Raw genomic sequence first — 18,027 nt, 5'->3', positions numbered from 1 at the left:
TTTCTCAGAAGTGCCATCAGTGATTGGAGGTATTATTTTTATGATTTCCTTTGTTTCTCTCTTTCAGACCTTACGTGAGGAGACAACTGCATTACGCAAACCTCTGTCTGCTGTGCGACAACAAGCAGGTGATTTGTGTCATGAAGCAGGAGAGTTGGGAGTTGATGCATCTCATCTGCAAGATGAAGTGGATGGCATTGGGGATCGTCTTGATGATCTGCAAGCTAAACTTGATGATCGTTGCAGTGAACTTCAGTCAGCTGCAACTGCGGTCACTCAGTTTACCGTGAGTATTTCAGCAACGTGAGGGCTGAGATATTCTGATATTGCTTTTTACTTAAATTCCTCATGGGCTTTGTGTTTGTTAATCTAGGACCAAGTGAAAGGTTTGAGCCACGACTTGTCGAACCTTGAACAAGAACTAGAGAATATGAAGCCACCTGGCCGAGATCTGAAAACAGTTCATACACAGCAAGATGAAATTGCCAAATTCATCAGAAAGGTATTAAATGCCACATTCATAATTGTTCTTTCATTCTAAAGCAAATATCTCTGCTTTTACTGTGGATTTTAAAATTAGTTTTCAGTATGTATCATGTTGATCTGCATCTAATGCTGAATTAAGTTTGTCTTTCAGTCTATGGACATATTATCACACAACTCTTTCTGGTACAAACTACGACATTATTACTTAAATATGGTCTTGCATTAACAGTCATATAAAAATGATTGTGTACATCACACTAGAATTTATTATAAATTAGTGGCATTTTTTCATACATTTCAAGAGTCAGGAGACTTATTCCACATTATTCATTTCTACCTTAGTACTTTTGTTTATTCATAATCATAATTTAAAAAAAATGAATTTTTAACAGCTGTCACGTGTGTCGGACAATGTGGGGGATACAGTGTCTGCCGGTGAACGCCTTGTAGATTCTGGATTTGCACCAGACACTGCAGCCACTCGGGAACAAGCTGATCTGTTACGTAGGCAATTGGCTCGGCTCGAGGAGAGAGGTCGTGCACGTGAAGAAGACTTAGCAACAACCCTTGACAGGCTTGAAACATTCTACCAGGCACATTCTGGTATCACAGAGGATATTCGACATGTAAGTGTGAAAGACCGTAAGCATTTCATGATAAGAAATTTAAATTTTAAATTATTATCCCCAATTTTCACCTTAAATTTATCATCTTTTTTATCTTGTCTTAGTTTATTCTTTGTTCTCATTTTCACTTTATTTCTTCCAAGCCAAGCTCACATTTTTTAGTTACAAAAAGTCCTTTTTTATCAGTAATCATACCATCAGATCTCAATTTTATTTGTGTAATTTATTAATTTCATTTTTGTTCATTGGGGAAGAGGAACAAGAATAGCAAAACATGGAATTTTGAAATACCTGGATGATAAAGATGGGTTATTGCTTTTAAATCATTTTCTATATCCTGTGTTTCTCTGGAGTCAGAGTTTAGAACAACTCTCTTCATTTTACTTGTGTTAGGCTTCTTGTTCCTACTCCTCTTCCTATTGTGCGACGTGGTACATTGATTACAGACAAGGGACTCATTTACAGGAGTAGTAGTTTTTAGTCTCTGACTAATCAACCCAAACTGGATTTCCAACAGGGTCTCAGAATCTCTTCAGTTAAATGAGTGGACTGATACTTCAATATGCCAGTACCTCTTCTTTCAATGTGGTGTCAAATGTGGGTAACCTTCATGTTAAGGTCATCCATAAATTTTAAATCATTCACTGTAATAATGCAGACATAGACAGTGACCACAACCTGGTCCTAATGAAAAGTTCATTCAGATTCAAATGTCCGAAGAAAAAGACACAAAAAATGGAATTGGGAAGTACAAAACCTGAAAACTAAAGAACTGGCAAGGCATTATGCACAAGAAATGGACTATCAAGATAAAAATTTACAAAATGGCAGAGTAAAAGAAGACTGGGAGCAAATAAAATCTGGTATATATGAAGCAGCAGAAAATAGGGTTGGCAGAATTAAACCCGAAATCAAGAGGAAATCGGTTGCAGCAGATGTTAGGTTATCGAAAACAGAAGACCATGAAAATGTAACTGATGAATTTCTTTAGGGTGTGTGCATAGATGCAGAAGAAAGTATGTGAAATGGAAGAACTGATAGTCCACAGGAAACCAGATAAATTTTTTAACAGATGTTATTTCGTGCAGACATGGTTAAGAGAGGGAAAGAATGCATAGTGGAACTGTATGACAGAACACCTTTAGTGGAGGATGTACCAGGAAAGGAAGAGAAAGCAAATGAAGGTGACAAAGGAGACCACATTTTGCAATAAGAATTTGAGAAAGCTCTTAAAGATCTTTGGGAGAACAAAGCAATGGGTACTGATGACATTCCAGCAGAACTTATGAAGAATGTTGGTAACTGTGTGGAAATGATACTGATTAGGTCTGTCTGTAACACACGAGAAATATCAACTGAATTCAAAGAAATACTTTATGATCTCTGTTCCGAAGAAGGAGGCAGCTATAAAGTGTGAACAGTACCGAACTTAATCCTAATATCACATGCACCAAGAAATCTCATAAAGATAACTCTGGGGAAGATTGAAGAGAAGTTGGAGGATATGCTGAATGAAGATTAGTTTGGATACAGGAGAGGATTAGGAACAAGGGAGGTGATTCTGGCACTGAGACTTCGTATCGAAAAGCAAATACAGAGAAATAAACCAACTTCTATTCCTTCGTATACATAGAAAAGATATTTGAAAATGTTATCCGGTAAGAGATGTTCAGAATGCTAAAGAAAGCAAGTCTAAAATACAAAAACATGGGGGTTATACTAAGTGCCTATAACAAGGAAGTGGCTGTGGTTAGGCGTTTCATCAGAAACAAGGAGCAAAAATTAGAAAAGCTATGAGAGAAGGGTACACTCTTTCTTTTCTTATATTCAATGCTTGCATCTGGGAACTATAGTCTGCAAAATTACTGAAGTGGGGACAAAATTAATGGGCAGAAGATAGTCATGCTGTACGACACTGATGATATTGTTGAGAGCACAGAGACAAAAATATCTAGAGAAGGCCCTCAGCACAGTGAAAAGAATTTTTGAGGATCAGTACAGTATGAGAATACACAAACAAAAGACTAAAGTGATGATGTGCGGTAATGAAGAAGAATATGAACCTTGAAGAATAAGACTTGGAAGGGAAGAGCTAGAAGTTATAGAGGAATGTACTTACTTGGGAAGGAGGATCATAAGGGATGCTAGAAGGCAGAAAGAAATCGTGAGCAGAATACAGCAGACCGAAATTGCATTTAATTTGAGTAAAAGAATGTACTCACCAAAAAGAATATTAGTCTGGAAATAAGGAAATGAACCACAAAAACATTTGTTTGGAATGTAATCCTACATGGGTGTGAAACTTGGACAGTTGGACACCAAGAGAGATGATGGCTAGAACCACTAGAGATTGGGTTGTTTACAAGGATGATGAAAATCGTCTGGAGAGACACAGTTATGAATGAAGTGGTACAGAGAAGAGTACAGGAAATGAGGTATCTGTGGAGGCAAATCGAAACAAAAACAGCCGGTCTCGTAGGAGGCGAATGATATCGCTGCAAACCACAAACCAACCTGCCTCAGGTTTGAATACTAGAGATTGAAGAGGGACGGTGTGTGTGTGTGTGTGTGTGTGTGTGTGTGTGTGTGTGTGTGTGTGTGTGAGAGAGAGAGAGAGAGAGAGAGAGAGAGAGAGAGAGAGAGAGAGAGAGAGAGAGCACAGCAGCTAGACTGGGGTGAGGCATGTGTTGGACGGAGTGGGTGAAGGGAGAAATGAGGTGGGGAACAAAGGGGGCTGACAGCTGGGCGGGGGAGGGATAGAAAAATCAAATGCCTGTTAAATACGTTAAAATGTTTCTTAACGCTTTTGTGAGCCCTGGGAAATATACTTACTAGTAACTGTATTTCTTTACTTCGTTTATGGAAATATGTCTTACCGTGTCAGTATGCTCTTGGCATCTAGTGGTGATCAATTGAACCACCTGTTGTTTGTTTGTTGTGAAATGTAACTTTTAGGACCATGAGAAGTATACATCATACCAAATAATATTGGTTTAAAGACCCTTTGGAAATATGCTCACAACCAAAATAATCTCTCTTAGAGGTTTGGGTTATTTGTGGGTTTTGGGAAGCATACTAATTACCACCAACTTAGTGATTTTACAAAGGTTTTCGAAATTTGTCTTACCACTTCTGGATGTTCCCACTACTGTACCAGGGGTATAAAAACTGTTGCAACCATCAGTTTCTGTTCGTCATGAGATCTCTACTGTTGTCTCGTGTAAAGTCGGAACGTGGTGCTTTGTTTTTACGGGTATATTATTGTTACTTGCATCTGTTTATTCATTTATGGTGTGGTCAACAAAGCTTTTGGGATTGTTTTCACATAGTGGTAAGTAAATTAAAAGGAAAAAAAATAGCCTTTTTTATTTTTTCGTGAGTAATAGCTCACAAGAGGTGAGTGGGAAATACACTTGCCACCATACTTTAACAGCTCACAAAAGGGCCGGTGGGAGGTATACGTATCACCATAGTTTTTATTCCTAGATCATAAAAGTAAAATTGTAAAAAAAAAGTATAGTCAGTTGACCACAATTCCAGTATGATACAAAAAGAAATTATTTCACTGTGTCGCTACAAAAATACACTCACATAAGAGTTAAAACTTTATTGAAACTAGGAAAGTCTTCTTTAGTTTTGTTTGCAAATTTACATTGTTATATGCAGTTTAATAAACCAGTACTGTTGCCTCTTTCTAGGTAAGTGATGAGCTTCACCATCTGAAGCCCGTTGGTTCAGAAGTTGATACCATTCGAGCTCAACAAGAAGAGTTCAGAATATTCAGAGACAAGGAAGTGGAACCATTAGCTTCCAGAATAGATGAATGCAATCGCCTGGGTCAGGGACTGATACAGTCGGCTTCTGGTGGTGTCAGTACTGTCAACTTGGAGAAGGATCTGGAAAAGATGAATGACAAATGGAATGATCTGAAAGAGAGAGTATGTCATAAAGCTAAATGTACCTCCTAGTGACAAAATTTTCAGTCTCTTTTTACATAATGCTTCAAATAAAATGTGCTTGAAATTTTCAGTTGAATGAGCGTGACCGTAAACTGGACGTTGGTTTACTGCAGTCAGGAAAATTCCAGGAAGCTCTTGATGGTCTATCCAAGTGGTTAACAGATACCGAGGAAATGGTTGCAAATCAGAAACCACCATCTGCTGACTACAAGGTCGTTAAGGCACAGCTGCAAGAACAAAAGGTGCATCTTTTTATTACCTTTTTTATAGTTAATGTTCGTAATGTAATTGATATTAAACTGCTCTTTTGGAATGTTGTATTTCACATCATTATGAACTAAATAAATCTTGTCTCCAGACGTGTTTGAGGTTTTGTGATGTACCAGGAAAAGTTTGGGTGCTGAAAATTTGAGATATTAATAAAAGATGTTAGAGAAATTAATGGTATCATCTGGAAAAAACAAATACATTTGGTTATTTGTGTAGAATTCCTGTTTCTCATCATGTGTCCTGGTACAAATAACTTGAACTTTTAGACGGAATTGTAGAATCATAGTAAATGGTGCAAAATTTGGGACAAGTGATGTGGAATTGACAAAGGTTGTGCCATTTGATAAACAGTTAGAAATTGAGGGGAATTATAATTTAGTAAACCACAAAAAAACAACATGAATCTTGTGACTCTTCAAGCTTTCCTGGCAGATGTGTTGTAAATAGTTTTCACAGGTTTGCCCCCGGATCACATTGCGCAAATTTCAAAACATTTCCTCAGAGCAACTGTCCAACATCTTCAGGTGGTTCACCCTTGCTGGTGGCTAGGTACGACTGACGGTAGCCGCACATCGATGCCCTATTTCTAGATAACACGTGCAAAGAATGCGCAGGCGCGGAAATCGTATGTGCAATGATCTGCAGGTAGATGGTGCCTTATTCAAACTCCCTCTGCTGAAAATTGCAGAGCGGCTCTCCTGCACGTACGCCGCATTTGCCAACAGTGTGGCCAGACGTTACTCATCAATGGCCGTAATAGACCAATGTTATGACAGGTCTCCTAGCAAAGACCTTTATTTTCGCATCGTGATTTAATAGCAGCCAATGCAGGGTTCCAGGCTGTGCTCAGTTGGAATCCTGCATCCTTGTTGATGAGATTATCGGCTGTGTGGATATGTATTGCTTCCTTCATGATGCAATGCCAGAAAGATGATGCCGGGGATAAAACTTCTGTCTTTTCATGAATCATGTGATGTCCTGTGTTCAGACAGTGTTTCGCAATTTCCGACTTTTCCGATTGACCAAGGTGTGTATGACGCTGATGTTCATCGCAGTGTTCTTGTACTGTGTGGCATGTCTGGCCTATATACACTGCCCCACATTGACAAGGAATCCTGTACACACCACATTTCTTCAGGCCAAGGTCATCCTTAACTGAACCCCAACAGGTTTCTCAGTTTTGCAGATGGTTGAAAACACATTTAATTCCATATCTTCCAAGGACTTTTCCGATTCTTGACGACATGGCACCAAAATACAGCAAAAAGGCCAAAGTTGTGGGTGTGTACGTATCTTCATTCTGCTCTATAGACTGAACTCGCCTGGGCCTGAATGCATTGCGTATCTGTCTCTCAGAATAACAGTTTTGTCAGAGCACTATCTTCAAATGTTGCATTTCACTCGACAGGCTTTCAGGATCAGATACCACATGTGCTCTATGAACTAACGTATGTAATTCACAACGCATTGTATAGGATGATGGCAGCTTGTGGCCTGCATATATATGTATCTGTAAGTGATCCGGAGGCAAACCTGTGAAAACTATTTACAACACATCTGCCTGGAAAGCTTGAAGAGTACAAGATTCATATGTGTATGTGTTGGCTTTCCTATGTACCAAAACATCAAGAAGAGGTAAAGTACCATCTTTTTCCACTTCCATTGTGAAGTTTACATTCAGATGGAGCAAAGTCAGATGCTGAAGAAGTATACGTAGAGTATAAAGTCCATGTGGCCACACCACAAATGTATCATCCACATATCGCTGAAAACAAGAGGGTTTGGGAGTTGGCTGACTGTAGTGCTTTTTTTTCAAAGTCCTCCACAAAATAATTGGCCACCACAGGAGACAGAGGGCTTCCCATGGCGACATTGCCCATTTGTTCAAAATATTGGTCATGAAATAAGAAGTATGTGGAACTCAAACTTGTTGCTAATGATCTCTAAAGAGTCCTGTGAGGAGCCCTTTGTAAATAAAGACACAATAGCGAAACTTACTAACAGATCCAATGATTGCAATCTAAGATTTTTCAGAGACCTATGAAACTCTGAAGATATTTTAACTAAACAAGATTGTTAAGTGATCAGTTTATTATTGATGAGATCTTGAATTCCAAATTATATATGCACAATTAATTTCTGTTTGTTCTTCAGTTCTTGCATACATGAATTTAGTCATCCATTTATGTTGTTTAAGTGGAGACAAATGCAGGTACAATTTCAATATGGAATTTATTTTTACTGTTACAGTTTCTCAAGAAAATGTTATTGGACCGGCAAAACTCCATGTCTTCTCTGTTTGCAATGGGCAATGAAGTTGCAGCAGGTGCAGACCCAGCAGAACGAAAAGCGATAGAGAGGCAGCTACATGAGCTCATGCAGCGTTTTGATAATCTGACAGAAAATGCAACACAGCGTATGAATGCCCTCGAACAAGCTATGGCTGTTGCAAAGGATTTCCAGGTTAGTTTGTAACTTCAACTGTGAATCGTGGTTACTTTGTAATTTTTGCTATCATATGAGAAGCATTTTTTAAAATCATTTCGTGCAGAAGACAATGTGTTCTAATCAGAGTGTGTAACAGATGTGCTAGTTGCTGTTAAAACATCAGATTAAATAAGTTTGAATGTTGAGTCCAGCAACTTGTGTATGGGACCAGTTTTCATGGGAAAAATGCACTAAAAACAGTAGAGGAAGAGGAATTTGAAATATAATAGATTTAAGAATGGAATTGAAATATCATTAAGGAGATAATTATCTTTAATGAGAGTAAATGGATGCAACAAGCAAGTTTTAATGTGAAATCTCCCATGCAGTACTCAATATAGGGAAACTAGAGTAATATCCAATAGATGATTCGCTCTTGAGTATTGCTAGTTCGTCAGGCATTGTTATCAAACAGAGCTAAAGGAAACAATATAAGGAAATGGATAGGTTGCAATTTTCCATAAAGATGACACATTAGGTTGCAGACAAGCACAATGAAAAGACTGATACACATTTAGCTTTCAAAGCTTTCTCCAGAAAAGAAACACACACACACACACACACACACACACACACACACACACACACACACACACACACACACACACACGACCATCATCTCCGGCACCTCGGACCGGACTGGCGGAATTATTTGGCATTCCAGCCAGAGGTATCGGAGATGGTGGTCATGTGTGTGTGAAATGTGCTTGTTGTGTGCTTTCTTCTCTGAAGAAGGCTTTGGCCAAAAGCTAAGTGTGGAACAGTCTTTTCGTTGTGCTGTATACAACTCAACGTGTCATCTGTATGGTGAGAAGCAATCTACCCTTTTCCTTATATTGCAGATCTTCTAACCTGGAGAGTGTGAACATCCCACCTGTAATAATTTCAAACTGATAATGGAACCCTGTTATAGTGACTCCAGGAACTAGTGGAAATATTTTAAAGCTTGTATAATATAGCTTAAAAATAAAGATTTTGTTCTGCCTGTTTTGTGAGTTAGTGTGTCACATGACGAACATACATTTATTTTTAAGTCCGACATTAAGATGTAATACATATTATTTTACAGGATAGGCTGGTTCCTATCATGGAATGGTTGGACAAAACAGAAAAGAAGGTAAAAGACATGGAACTTGTGCCTACTGATGAGGAGAAAATTCAGCAGAGAATAAAGGAACATGATGTGAGTATACACATGTTTAAATCCTGTAAAACGTGCCGTGTGCCCCCCCCCCCCCCTCCCCCCACTTTGTTTTATAAATATTTGTTTTCTGTAACAAATGTAGTTACTACTATGTATTTTTATTGGAACATTATTTACATAATTTAACTTGGAATGGGAGAAAAGATTGATTTTGTTATATTATTTACTGATAGTCATGAAGGAAACGCCTACACATTCACAGAAATACCCAAGGAAATTGCGATAAAAAGTTGAATTCACTAACAAGTAGGCTGATGGAATACCCTCTGATCACTAAATAATGTCATTACTTACGGACTCGCATGCCACTTTTGTTGCAATGACTGCTTTCTTGTGCAAGTGTAAAAATAACGTGCTGTGACATGTGGGGCACAGTCTGTGAATCCTTGCTGCAGAGTATTTGACATTTCTTTGTTTTCTTTTTGTGTCTTTCTCAGTTTTTAGTTTGAATTTTAACTGTAATTTTTGTAACATATGTTTAAAAATTAAAAAACGAGAGATTTTTCATGTCGAAACCATTGTTCATGTCTGTGAGGTTGTGCCACTGTGAAAATGAAGTGACAAACTTAAATTGCTTTATGAATCAGCTGCAGGGAATTACAAAATAATGTGTGTCTGTATCTTAATGGCTGTGGATGTAGCGATTTCTTATTTTGCTTTATTTAATTGCAGGCTCTTCACACTGAAATCCTTCGGCACAAGACTGATTTGTCAGAGTTGACAGATGTGGCTGGGGAACTAATGGGCTTGGTCGGGGAGGATGAAGCAGCTGGCCTTGCTGACCGGCTGCAGGCAGCAGCTGATCGTTACACTGCACTTGTTGATGCTTCTGAAGCAGTTGGTGCACTGCTGTCTCAGTCCCGCACTGGCCTAAGGCATCTTGTACTGGGTTATCAGGATCTACAGGCTTGGATGGATGGAGCAGATCAACGTCTTTCAAAGTTCCGCATTCTTGCTGTGCACACTGAGAAACTACTTGCACAGATGGAAGATCTTGCCGTAAGTATTGTGCCTTGTGTTTAGCATGTTCTTTATTGAATTATAGAGATTTTCTTCTCCGTATTGGTTCATAACTGAAAACTGCTCAATTAAAGGCAGTCATACGAGTTGGATTGATGTGTTCAATGACCTTCAGTTGCATGTGTGCTACTGGAGACGTGTACAGCACCATAGAGAGGTTTACTGTTGAAATTTCAAGAAGAGTTGGGTAATGCATTATTTTCTTCTTCATACATCTTGTGAAGTAGCCCCAATAAGAAAATCAGAGTTATTTGAGCTTATACAGAAGTTTACAGACACTTAATTTTTGCATGTACCATTCACAATTGGGGAGTGGGGGGAATGGCAGTGGTGCCAGAAGTACTCTCTGTCTCGCTCTGTAAAGTGGCTTTTGGAGCATAGATGTGGATGTAGCAGCATTTTTTATACACGAGGAACACTGTGTGAGACGTGTTGTGCCATGTATGCTGATGAATTAAAACATTATGACCACCTGCTTAGCTGCTTGTTTGTCTGTCTTTGGAATGAGATACATCACTGATTTGGTGTATCAGGAATCTGACACTTTGTTGGTAGTTTTGTGGAGATATGTGGCATGAACAGGTAATGTAATTCATGTAAATAATGAACTGCTGATTTGAATACCCTGTGACGGCAGCCGATAGCAACCCAGATGGGTTCCACAGGATTTACATCAGGCAAATTTGATCACCGAGGCATCAACATGAGTTCACTGTAATGAACCTCAAACCACTGTGGCATGGTTCTGGCTCAGAGCAGACAGTTATAATGCTGAACATGTCATTGCCGTCAGGGAAGACATCAAGCATGAAGGGATGCAGGTGGTTTGCAGGTGTCAGCGTGTCTTTGACTACTACCACAGGTCCCATGCAAGTGCAGGAGAATGTCTCCCATAGCATAATACTGCTCCCACCAGCCTGTGTCCATGGCGCACTGAACGTTTTGAGCCGCCTTTCACCTCGACGACAGTAATTATGGAGACGACCATCAACCTAGTGTAGCAAAAATATGATTCACCTGAAGAGCCAAAATGTTTCCATTGATCAGCGGTCAAATCTCATGGTCTCATGCCCACAGTAATTGTAATTCACCATTTCATTGGGTCAACGTGTGAAGAAGTAGGGGCGGTCTGCTGCTGATCTCAATGTTCAACAATGTATGATGAATGGTGTGCTCTGAAACACTTGAGCATGTACCAGCATTGTGCTCTTTCAACAGTGATGCCACAGATCACCATCTATCCTACTTTAGAGGGTGTCAAGCATCCAAACCCCACATTCTGTGAAGAGTTGTGCATGTCCAACCATTTAGCACCTAATGGGGGTTTACTGTCATTCTACCTCTTTCCATATGTGCTCACGACAGTAGCACGTGAATATTTGACTAGCTTTGCTGTTTTTGAGATAATCGTTCACAGGCTCTGCATAATAATAATCTGCTCTTTGTCAAAGTCACTTATCTCAATGGATTACCCCATTTGCAGCTCATATCTTCACTAGAGTGATCCCCCATCCATGTCTGCTGTGCTTACATACTTTTAGTACTGCGTCATGTGCCCACAATGCCACCAGGCGGCATCCAACATCGTGGTGGGCAGCAGTCGTAGTGTTAGACTTATTAGAGTGCACTTCTGTTTAAACTAAATAAAATGATAACAAAAAATATTTCAAAAATGTGATTTTTAGCAAAATAAGACAACTTTGGAAATTTTTTTGAAATATCATGAAGGCAATTTCTCTGCAATATCATGGAACTTGTTATTTTCATTCATAAACAATGGTATAAATCTGAGGATGGCAATTTACCAATATTCATAATAGACACTTATTGAATTTTGAAATTTTGTTTTGGCTTCTTATTTTCTCAATGCTGAGGATGGTGTATAACTTTAAAATGCCAGTTCATTTCCTTCCTAATTTTGTGACTCCAAAATAAGCACTAAAACTGGCAAAAAAAGCTCTGAGAGAAAAAAAAAACGCCAAAATTGGAAAAATAACACCAAAAATGGAAATTTTTATACGAGCTACTCAGTATTATCTGCAAGTGAGGAATTACCTATCTTCATTTTTTTTATTGTTCCCTATCTGAAAGTTAAATTACCATTATATAAACTCTGACGCGAACTATCAGCTTAATAAGTCACAGCTGCAAAATACTAACACGAATTCTTTACAGACGAATGGAAAAACTAGTAGAAGCCAACCTCGGGGAAGATCAGTTTGGATTCCGTAGAAACACTGGAACACGTGAGGCAATACTGACCTTACGACTTATCTTAGAAGAAAGATTAAGGAAAGGCAAACCTACGTTTCTAGCATTTGTAGACTTAGAGAAAGCTTTTGACAATGTTGACTGGAATACTCTCTTTCAAATTCTAAAGGTGGCAGGGGTAAAATACAGGGAGCGAAAGGCTATTTACAATTTGTACAGAAACCAGATGGCAGTTATAAGAGTCGAGGGACATGAAAGGGAAGCAGTGGTTGGGAAGGGAGTAAGACAGGGTTGTAGCCTCTCCCCGATGTTGTTCAATCTGTATATTGAGCAAGCAGTAAAGGAAACAAAAGAAAAATTCGGAGTAGGTATTAAAATTCATGGAGAAGAAATAAAAACTTTGAGGTTCGCCGATGACATTGTAATTCTGTCGGAGACAGCAAAGGACTTGGAAGAGCAATTGAATGGAATGGACAGTGTCTTGAAAGGAGGATATAAGATGAACATCAACAAAAGCAAAACAAGGATAATGGAATGTAGTCTAATTAAGTCGGGTGATGCTGAGGGAATTAGATTAGGAAATGAGGCACTTAAAGTAGTAAAGGACTTCTGCTATTTGGGGAGCAAAATAACTGATGATGGTCGAAGTAGAGAGGATATAAAATGTAGGCTGGCAATGGCAAGGAAAGCGTTTCTGAAGAAGAGAAATTTGTTAACATCGAGTATAGATTTAAGTGTCAGGAAGTCATTTCTGAAGGTATTCGTATGGAGTGTAGCCATGTATGGAAGTGAAACATGGACGATAAATAGTTTGGACAAGAAGAGAATAGAAGCTTTTGAAATGTGGTGCTACAGAAGAATGCTGAAGATTAGATGGGTAGATCACATAACTAATGAGGAAGTATTGAATAGAATTGGGGAGAAGAGAAGTTTGTGGCACAACTTGACCAGAAGAAGGGATCGGTTGGTAGGACATGTTCTGAGGCATCAAGGGATCACCAATTTAGTATTGGAGGGCAGCGTGGAGGGTAAAAATCGTAGAGGGAGACCAAGAGATGAATACACTAAGCAGATTCAGAAGGATGTAGGCTGCAGTAGGTACTGGGAGATGAAAAAGCTTGCACAGGATAGAGTAGCATGGAGAGCTGCATCAAACCAGTCTCAGGACTGAAGACCACAACAACAACAACAAACTCTGACGAATTATTTTTAAAAGGTAGTTAAGTGAACCTAAAAAAAACATTTTCAAATTTTAAAAAATATTTTTCCTCATTCATGCATGACAAGTGAATTTACATTGCAGTTATGTAATGCATTTAAACATCAAGGTACTGTTACTCAAGGATTAAAACTGATGTGGGAATGATACTGCATTTTCATGTGTACTTTTCTTTTTATAGGACCTAACTGAAGAAGTGGCAAATCATCAGAATCAAGTGGATGGTACTGTGGATACTGGCTTGGAACTCATGAAACATATTTCAAGTGATGAGGCTCTGGCGTTAAAAGATAAACTGGACTCACTACAGCGGAGATTTAATGATCTTACCAGCCGTGGTGCAGACATGTTGAAACATGCACAGGTGTGTTTTTACTGTGCTTAATTGATTTCCTTGTTCCTCAAATTCTGCTGTACATGTATAACCAATTATTTTTTTAATTTCGCTGACAAGTGCAAATGTTAATCATGTTTCAGGAAGCATTGCCACTCGTGCAACAGTTTCACAATTGCCACAACCGTCTGGTTGACTGGATGATGGGAGCTGAAGCTCAGCTGCAGGCAGCTGAACCTCGCGAAGAAGACATACAGCGGCTAGAGCTTGACATACAAGGTAAGCCTTGTGTCTCCTCTTATTTATTCTGGGGCCAGTTGTAATACATGCAAGCCAGTGGCGATGAAAGATGAATAGCACTGACATATCTTTTAGAAAAAGCTATAAAAAGTGTATCATTTATTAGATTGTCTGTCTAATAAGGTAACTGAACATCTTGTCAAATGATTTGGATATTTCTAAAATATAGCTGAATGACATAGAAAGATTAACAGGATCTCGTTACAAGTTTGTGGCACAAAGGCTGATTACAGTCTTCAAGAAACATGAAAAATATTGTGTTGGTAGGAAAAGAAGAGTGCGGTAAGTAGTAAGATGGTGAGGTGAGGTAGTCTCACTTCGGTGCATAGCTGATGTTGCTATCAATCACTTTTTGTTTTAGTTATGCTGGTACACATTCTATAATGTAAGCACAACTATCAACTATGTGTGCAGACTATTTATTTTACACTGAGGTGGCAAAAGTCATGGGATAGTGATATGCAGTTATACAGATGGCAGGAGTATTGTGTACACAAGGTATTAAAGGGCAGTGCATTGGTAGGCCTGTCATTTGTACTTACATGATTCATGTGGAAGGGCTTCTGACATGATTATGGCCGCATGACAGAAATTAAGACTTTGAATGCAGAGTGGTAGTTGGAACTAGATGCTTGGGACATTCCATTTCTGAAATTTCTAGGGAATTCAATATTCTGAAATTGACAGTGTCAGGAGTGTGCCAAGAATACCAAATTTCAGGCATTGCCTCTCACTATGGGCAATAAAGTGGCCATTGGCCTTCACTTAATGAGAGAGAGCAGTGGCATATGCATAGAGTTTTTGGTACTAAACTTGTGTGAAATAACCACAGAAATATATGTGGTTGTAGGACAAACGTATCCGTTAGGACAGTACAGCGAAATTTGGTGTTTAATGGGTTACAGCAGAAGATGACTGACGTGAGTGCCTTTGCTAACAGCATTGCTTGCAGCACCTCTTGTGGGCTTGCGACCACATCAGTTGGATCCAAGACAACTGGAAAACCATGGCTTGGTCAGATGACTCCTGGTTTTGATTGTTAAGAGCTGATGGCAGGATTCGAGTGTTGCACGGACCCCACAAAGTCATGGACCCAAGTTGCGAACAAGGCACCGTGGAAACTGGTGCTGGTTCCATAATGGTGTGGGCTGTGGTTACATGGAATGGAGGGGTTCTCTGGTCCAACTGAACTAATCATTGACTGGAAATGATTATTTTTGGCTACTTGGAGAGCATTTGCAGTAATTCGTGGACTTCTTGTTCCCAAACGATGATAGGATTTTTTGCAATGTCAGTGTGCCGTGTCAGTGGTCCACAGTTGTTTGGGATTGGTTTGAAGAAAATTTTAGGCAATTCAAGCGAATGATTGGGCTACCCAGATCACCCGACATGAATCCCATTGAACATTTGTGGGACATAATCAAGAGGTCCATTCATGCACAAAATCCTGTACTGGCAACCCTTTCCCATTATGGAGAGCTGTAGAGACAGCATGGCTCAATATTTCTGCAGGAGACTTCCAGCGACTTGTTGGGCCCATGCCACGTCGAGTTGTTACCCTATACTGGGCAAAACGTGGTCTGACATGATATTTGGAGGTATCCCCTGACTTTTGTCACCTCAGCATATGGAGCTCTTTGAAGCAGTAATGTTGCAGGTTTTTCATTCTAATTGATAAGCTGGAATACTATGCCATCATAAAATTCCTTGTTTTTCATGCTCAGAAGGACCAGAGATTCATCTATAAAGCATTTGAAATTCTATAAAGCTAAACTTATTTGTTATTTACAGCTAAGAAATAGATTACTAAATTCGGTTGTATTTACTCTGAAGGTGACCCATTAATAGGGTTTTTAATACTACAACTACAGATGAGAATACACAGAATATGCCAAATATGGTGTTGGTATGGTTGATAATTAAGGTCTAGGATAGCTGACACAGTAGGAATCCAGAAGAAAGGGTGTGAAATTCTTATATGAAGAATTAACTATGAGAAAACTTTGTGCATGATGCGTGCTGCGTTTATTAAACGTTAGCTGAAAGTAATGTGAAAGCGAATCTTTTTACCTCTTCAAAACAAATACAATTGATTTTATGCATCAATTATGGTTAATATCAAAGCATTGGATGCAGCAAATGGCACTGCATCAAACACTATTAAGTAGGCTGCATCTATAACAAATGTTATGATCAATGTTTTCTTGGCTTAAAAATTGATTTTTTATATTATTTTACGAGTGATAAGATTATAACTAACAAGTACTATGCAAGTATTATGCAGAAATTGGAGAAATAAGTATCCGAGAAGAAATCTGGATTTCATAAAAAGGCATTACTTTCACTTCCAATTATCAGAAATAAATAAATAAGCCTTAACAACTTTTTGTTGCTATTAAGGGAAAAATGGTTACTTCACACACATTCCAGAATCACACTTGAGAAATGAAATATATTCTCTGGAACAATAGTGAATAAGTGCATTGATATGAAATAGAACTATGTAAAAAAAAAAAAAGTTGTTTACTACCATGCTGAGAAACTTGATCATACCCTGGTATATAAACAAGTACAGAATTTCATCAGGTGGAGCTGTGTGATTATTGTACGAGAGTATTTCAGTCAATGCAAAAATTAAGTTACCACCAGACAGTGATTTTCCATGAAGTCTTTTATGCAACAGAAAGTCTGAACTGCTTAGGAATTGGGTTACTTAGGAGGCTAGACCTTTTAAATGAAAGATTCTCATAAGAATATCGGGAACTCGAAGAGAAGGAAACAGTTGGTATAGAAGAAAAGTCTACAAAGGACTGTGAATGAGAGGATCTTGGACACCATCACTATATTGTTCAGACACATTCCTAGAAACAGCAAGGGGAGGCAACACATCAGATAATGCAGTTTCTTGCAAACAGGAGAAGCATATTATATTGGCTCCAAGAGGGGAGGGATTAAAGGATCTGGAAGAAATGGAAGTACATAAAACAAAGATTTACAGCAACATGACTTTTCACATGCAAGTTCAAGCTGTCATATGTTTATACAGGGCAGTATTAGACCCAGGACAAAAACACCATGGACAGAAGAGCATAGGAGTTTATAGAATATGAGAATGAAAAATAATGGATAAGGATAAAGGCCAGAAGAAACAAAGCTGATCCAAATTAATGTGGTCTTAGATGATCAAAATGAAATAAAGAGGTGGAAATAAGGCTAAAATAATTGGAGTACATGATCCAGTTACATTGTTGTGGCCACCAGATATGTTTGACATCAATGTACAATAACCATTGAGAGATGACAGGTGGCAACACTGGCAGTAGAGAGTATATAAAGCGAGCTTGGGGGGTGGAAAGGGGACAAGGAAATCAGTGCAGCCATTGTTGTAATCGGAAATGGAGTGATTTATCTGATGTCCAAAAGGGCATGATCATTCACTTTTGGGCCAAGACGGGAAGCATTTATGAAATGATTTAATTTGTAAACTATTTGTGTGCTGCCGTGGTTGAAGTATACTGTGCGTGGCAAAATGACGCTGTGCAAAACCGGCTCCAAGGCAGTTGTAGTGCAACATGGGCCATAGATGGCAGGGGTGAACAATGATTGCAGAGATGTGTATGGGCGATTAGACAGGCAACTGTTGAGCAACTGACCACCCAGATGAACAAAGTGGCTGACAACTCTTTTCTCCTCAACAACTCTTCAGTGAACATTGCTGCGTATGGGCCTTTGCAGTAGGTGCCTTGTTCATGCACCCGTGCTGATTGCTGTTCATCAGTGACAAAAGCTGGAATTTGCACAATGACACTGATGCCATAGCTAGATGCTCACTGAGTGGCAACAGGTGGCTCTTCACGTGAATCATGTTTTGTGCTCCATCAGACAGATGACCATTGGCATTTATGGCGTGA

At 39.0% G+C, this 18,027-nt stretch overlaps 1 protein-coding gene across 1 annotated transcript in view; it reads left to right on the top strand.

Moving 5' to 3' along the window:
- Nucleotides 1–18,027, top strand: part of LOC124619729 — a 503,325-nt gene that overhangs the window by 355,784 nt on the left and 129,514 nt on the right. Inside the window, exons 57-66 of the mRNA XM_047146296.1 lie at nt 68–286; nt 374–502; nt 879–1,112; nt 4,811–5,050; nt 5,143–5,313; nt 7,592–7,804; nt 8,898–9,011; nt 9,705–10,031; nt 13,664–13,846; nt 13,960–14,095. Coding sequence (XP_047002252.1) covers nt 68–286; nt 374–502; nt 879–1,112; nt 4,811–5,050; nt 5,143–5,313; nt 7,592–7,804; nt 8,898–9,011; nt 9,705–10,031; nt 13,664–13,846; nt 13,960–14,095 — 1,966 coding nt within the window. The remainder of the gene's footprint in view (nt 1–67; nt 287–373; nt 503–878; nt 1,113–4,810; nt 5,051–5,142; nt 5,314–7,591; nt 7,805–8,897; nt 9,012–9,704; nt 10,032–13,663; nt 13,847–13,959; nt 14,096–18,027) is intronic.

The sequence above is a fragment of the Schistocerca americana genome, chromosome 6 (assembly GCF_021461395.2).
Source record: "Schistocerca americana isolate TAMUIC-IGC-003095 chromosome 6, iqSchAmer2.1, whole genome shotgun sequence".
NCBI classification, from domain to species: Eukaryota; Metazoa; Arthropoda; class Insecta; order Orthoptera; family Acrididae; genus Schistocerca; species Schistocerca americana.
Note: the sequence above shows the minus strand (reverse complement) of the source record. Positions and strands in the feature narration are given on the sequence as shown.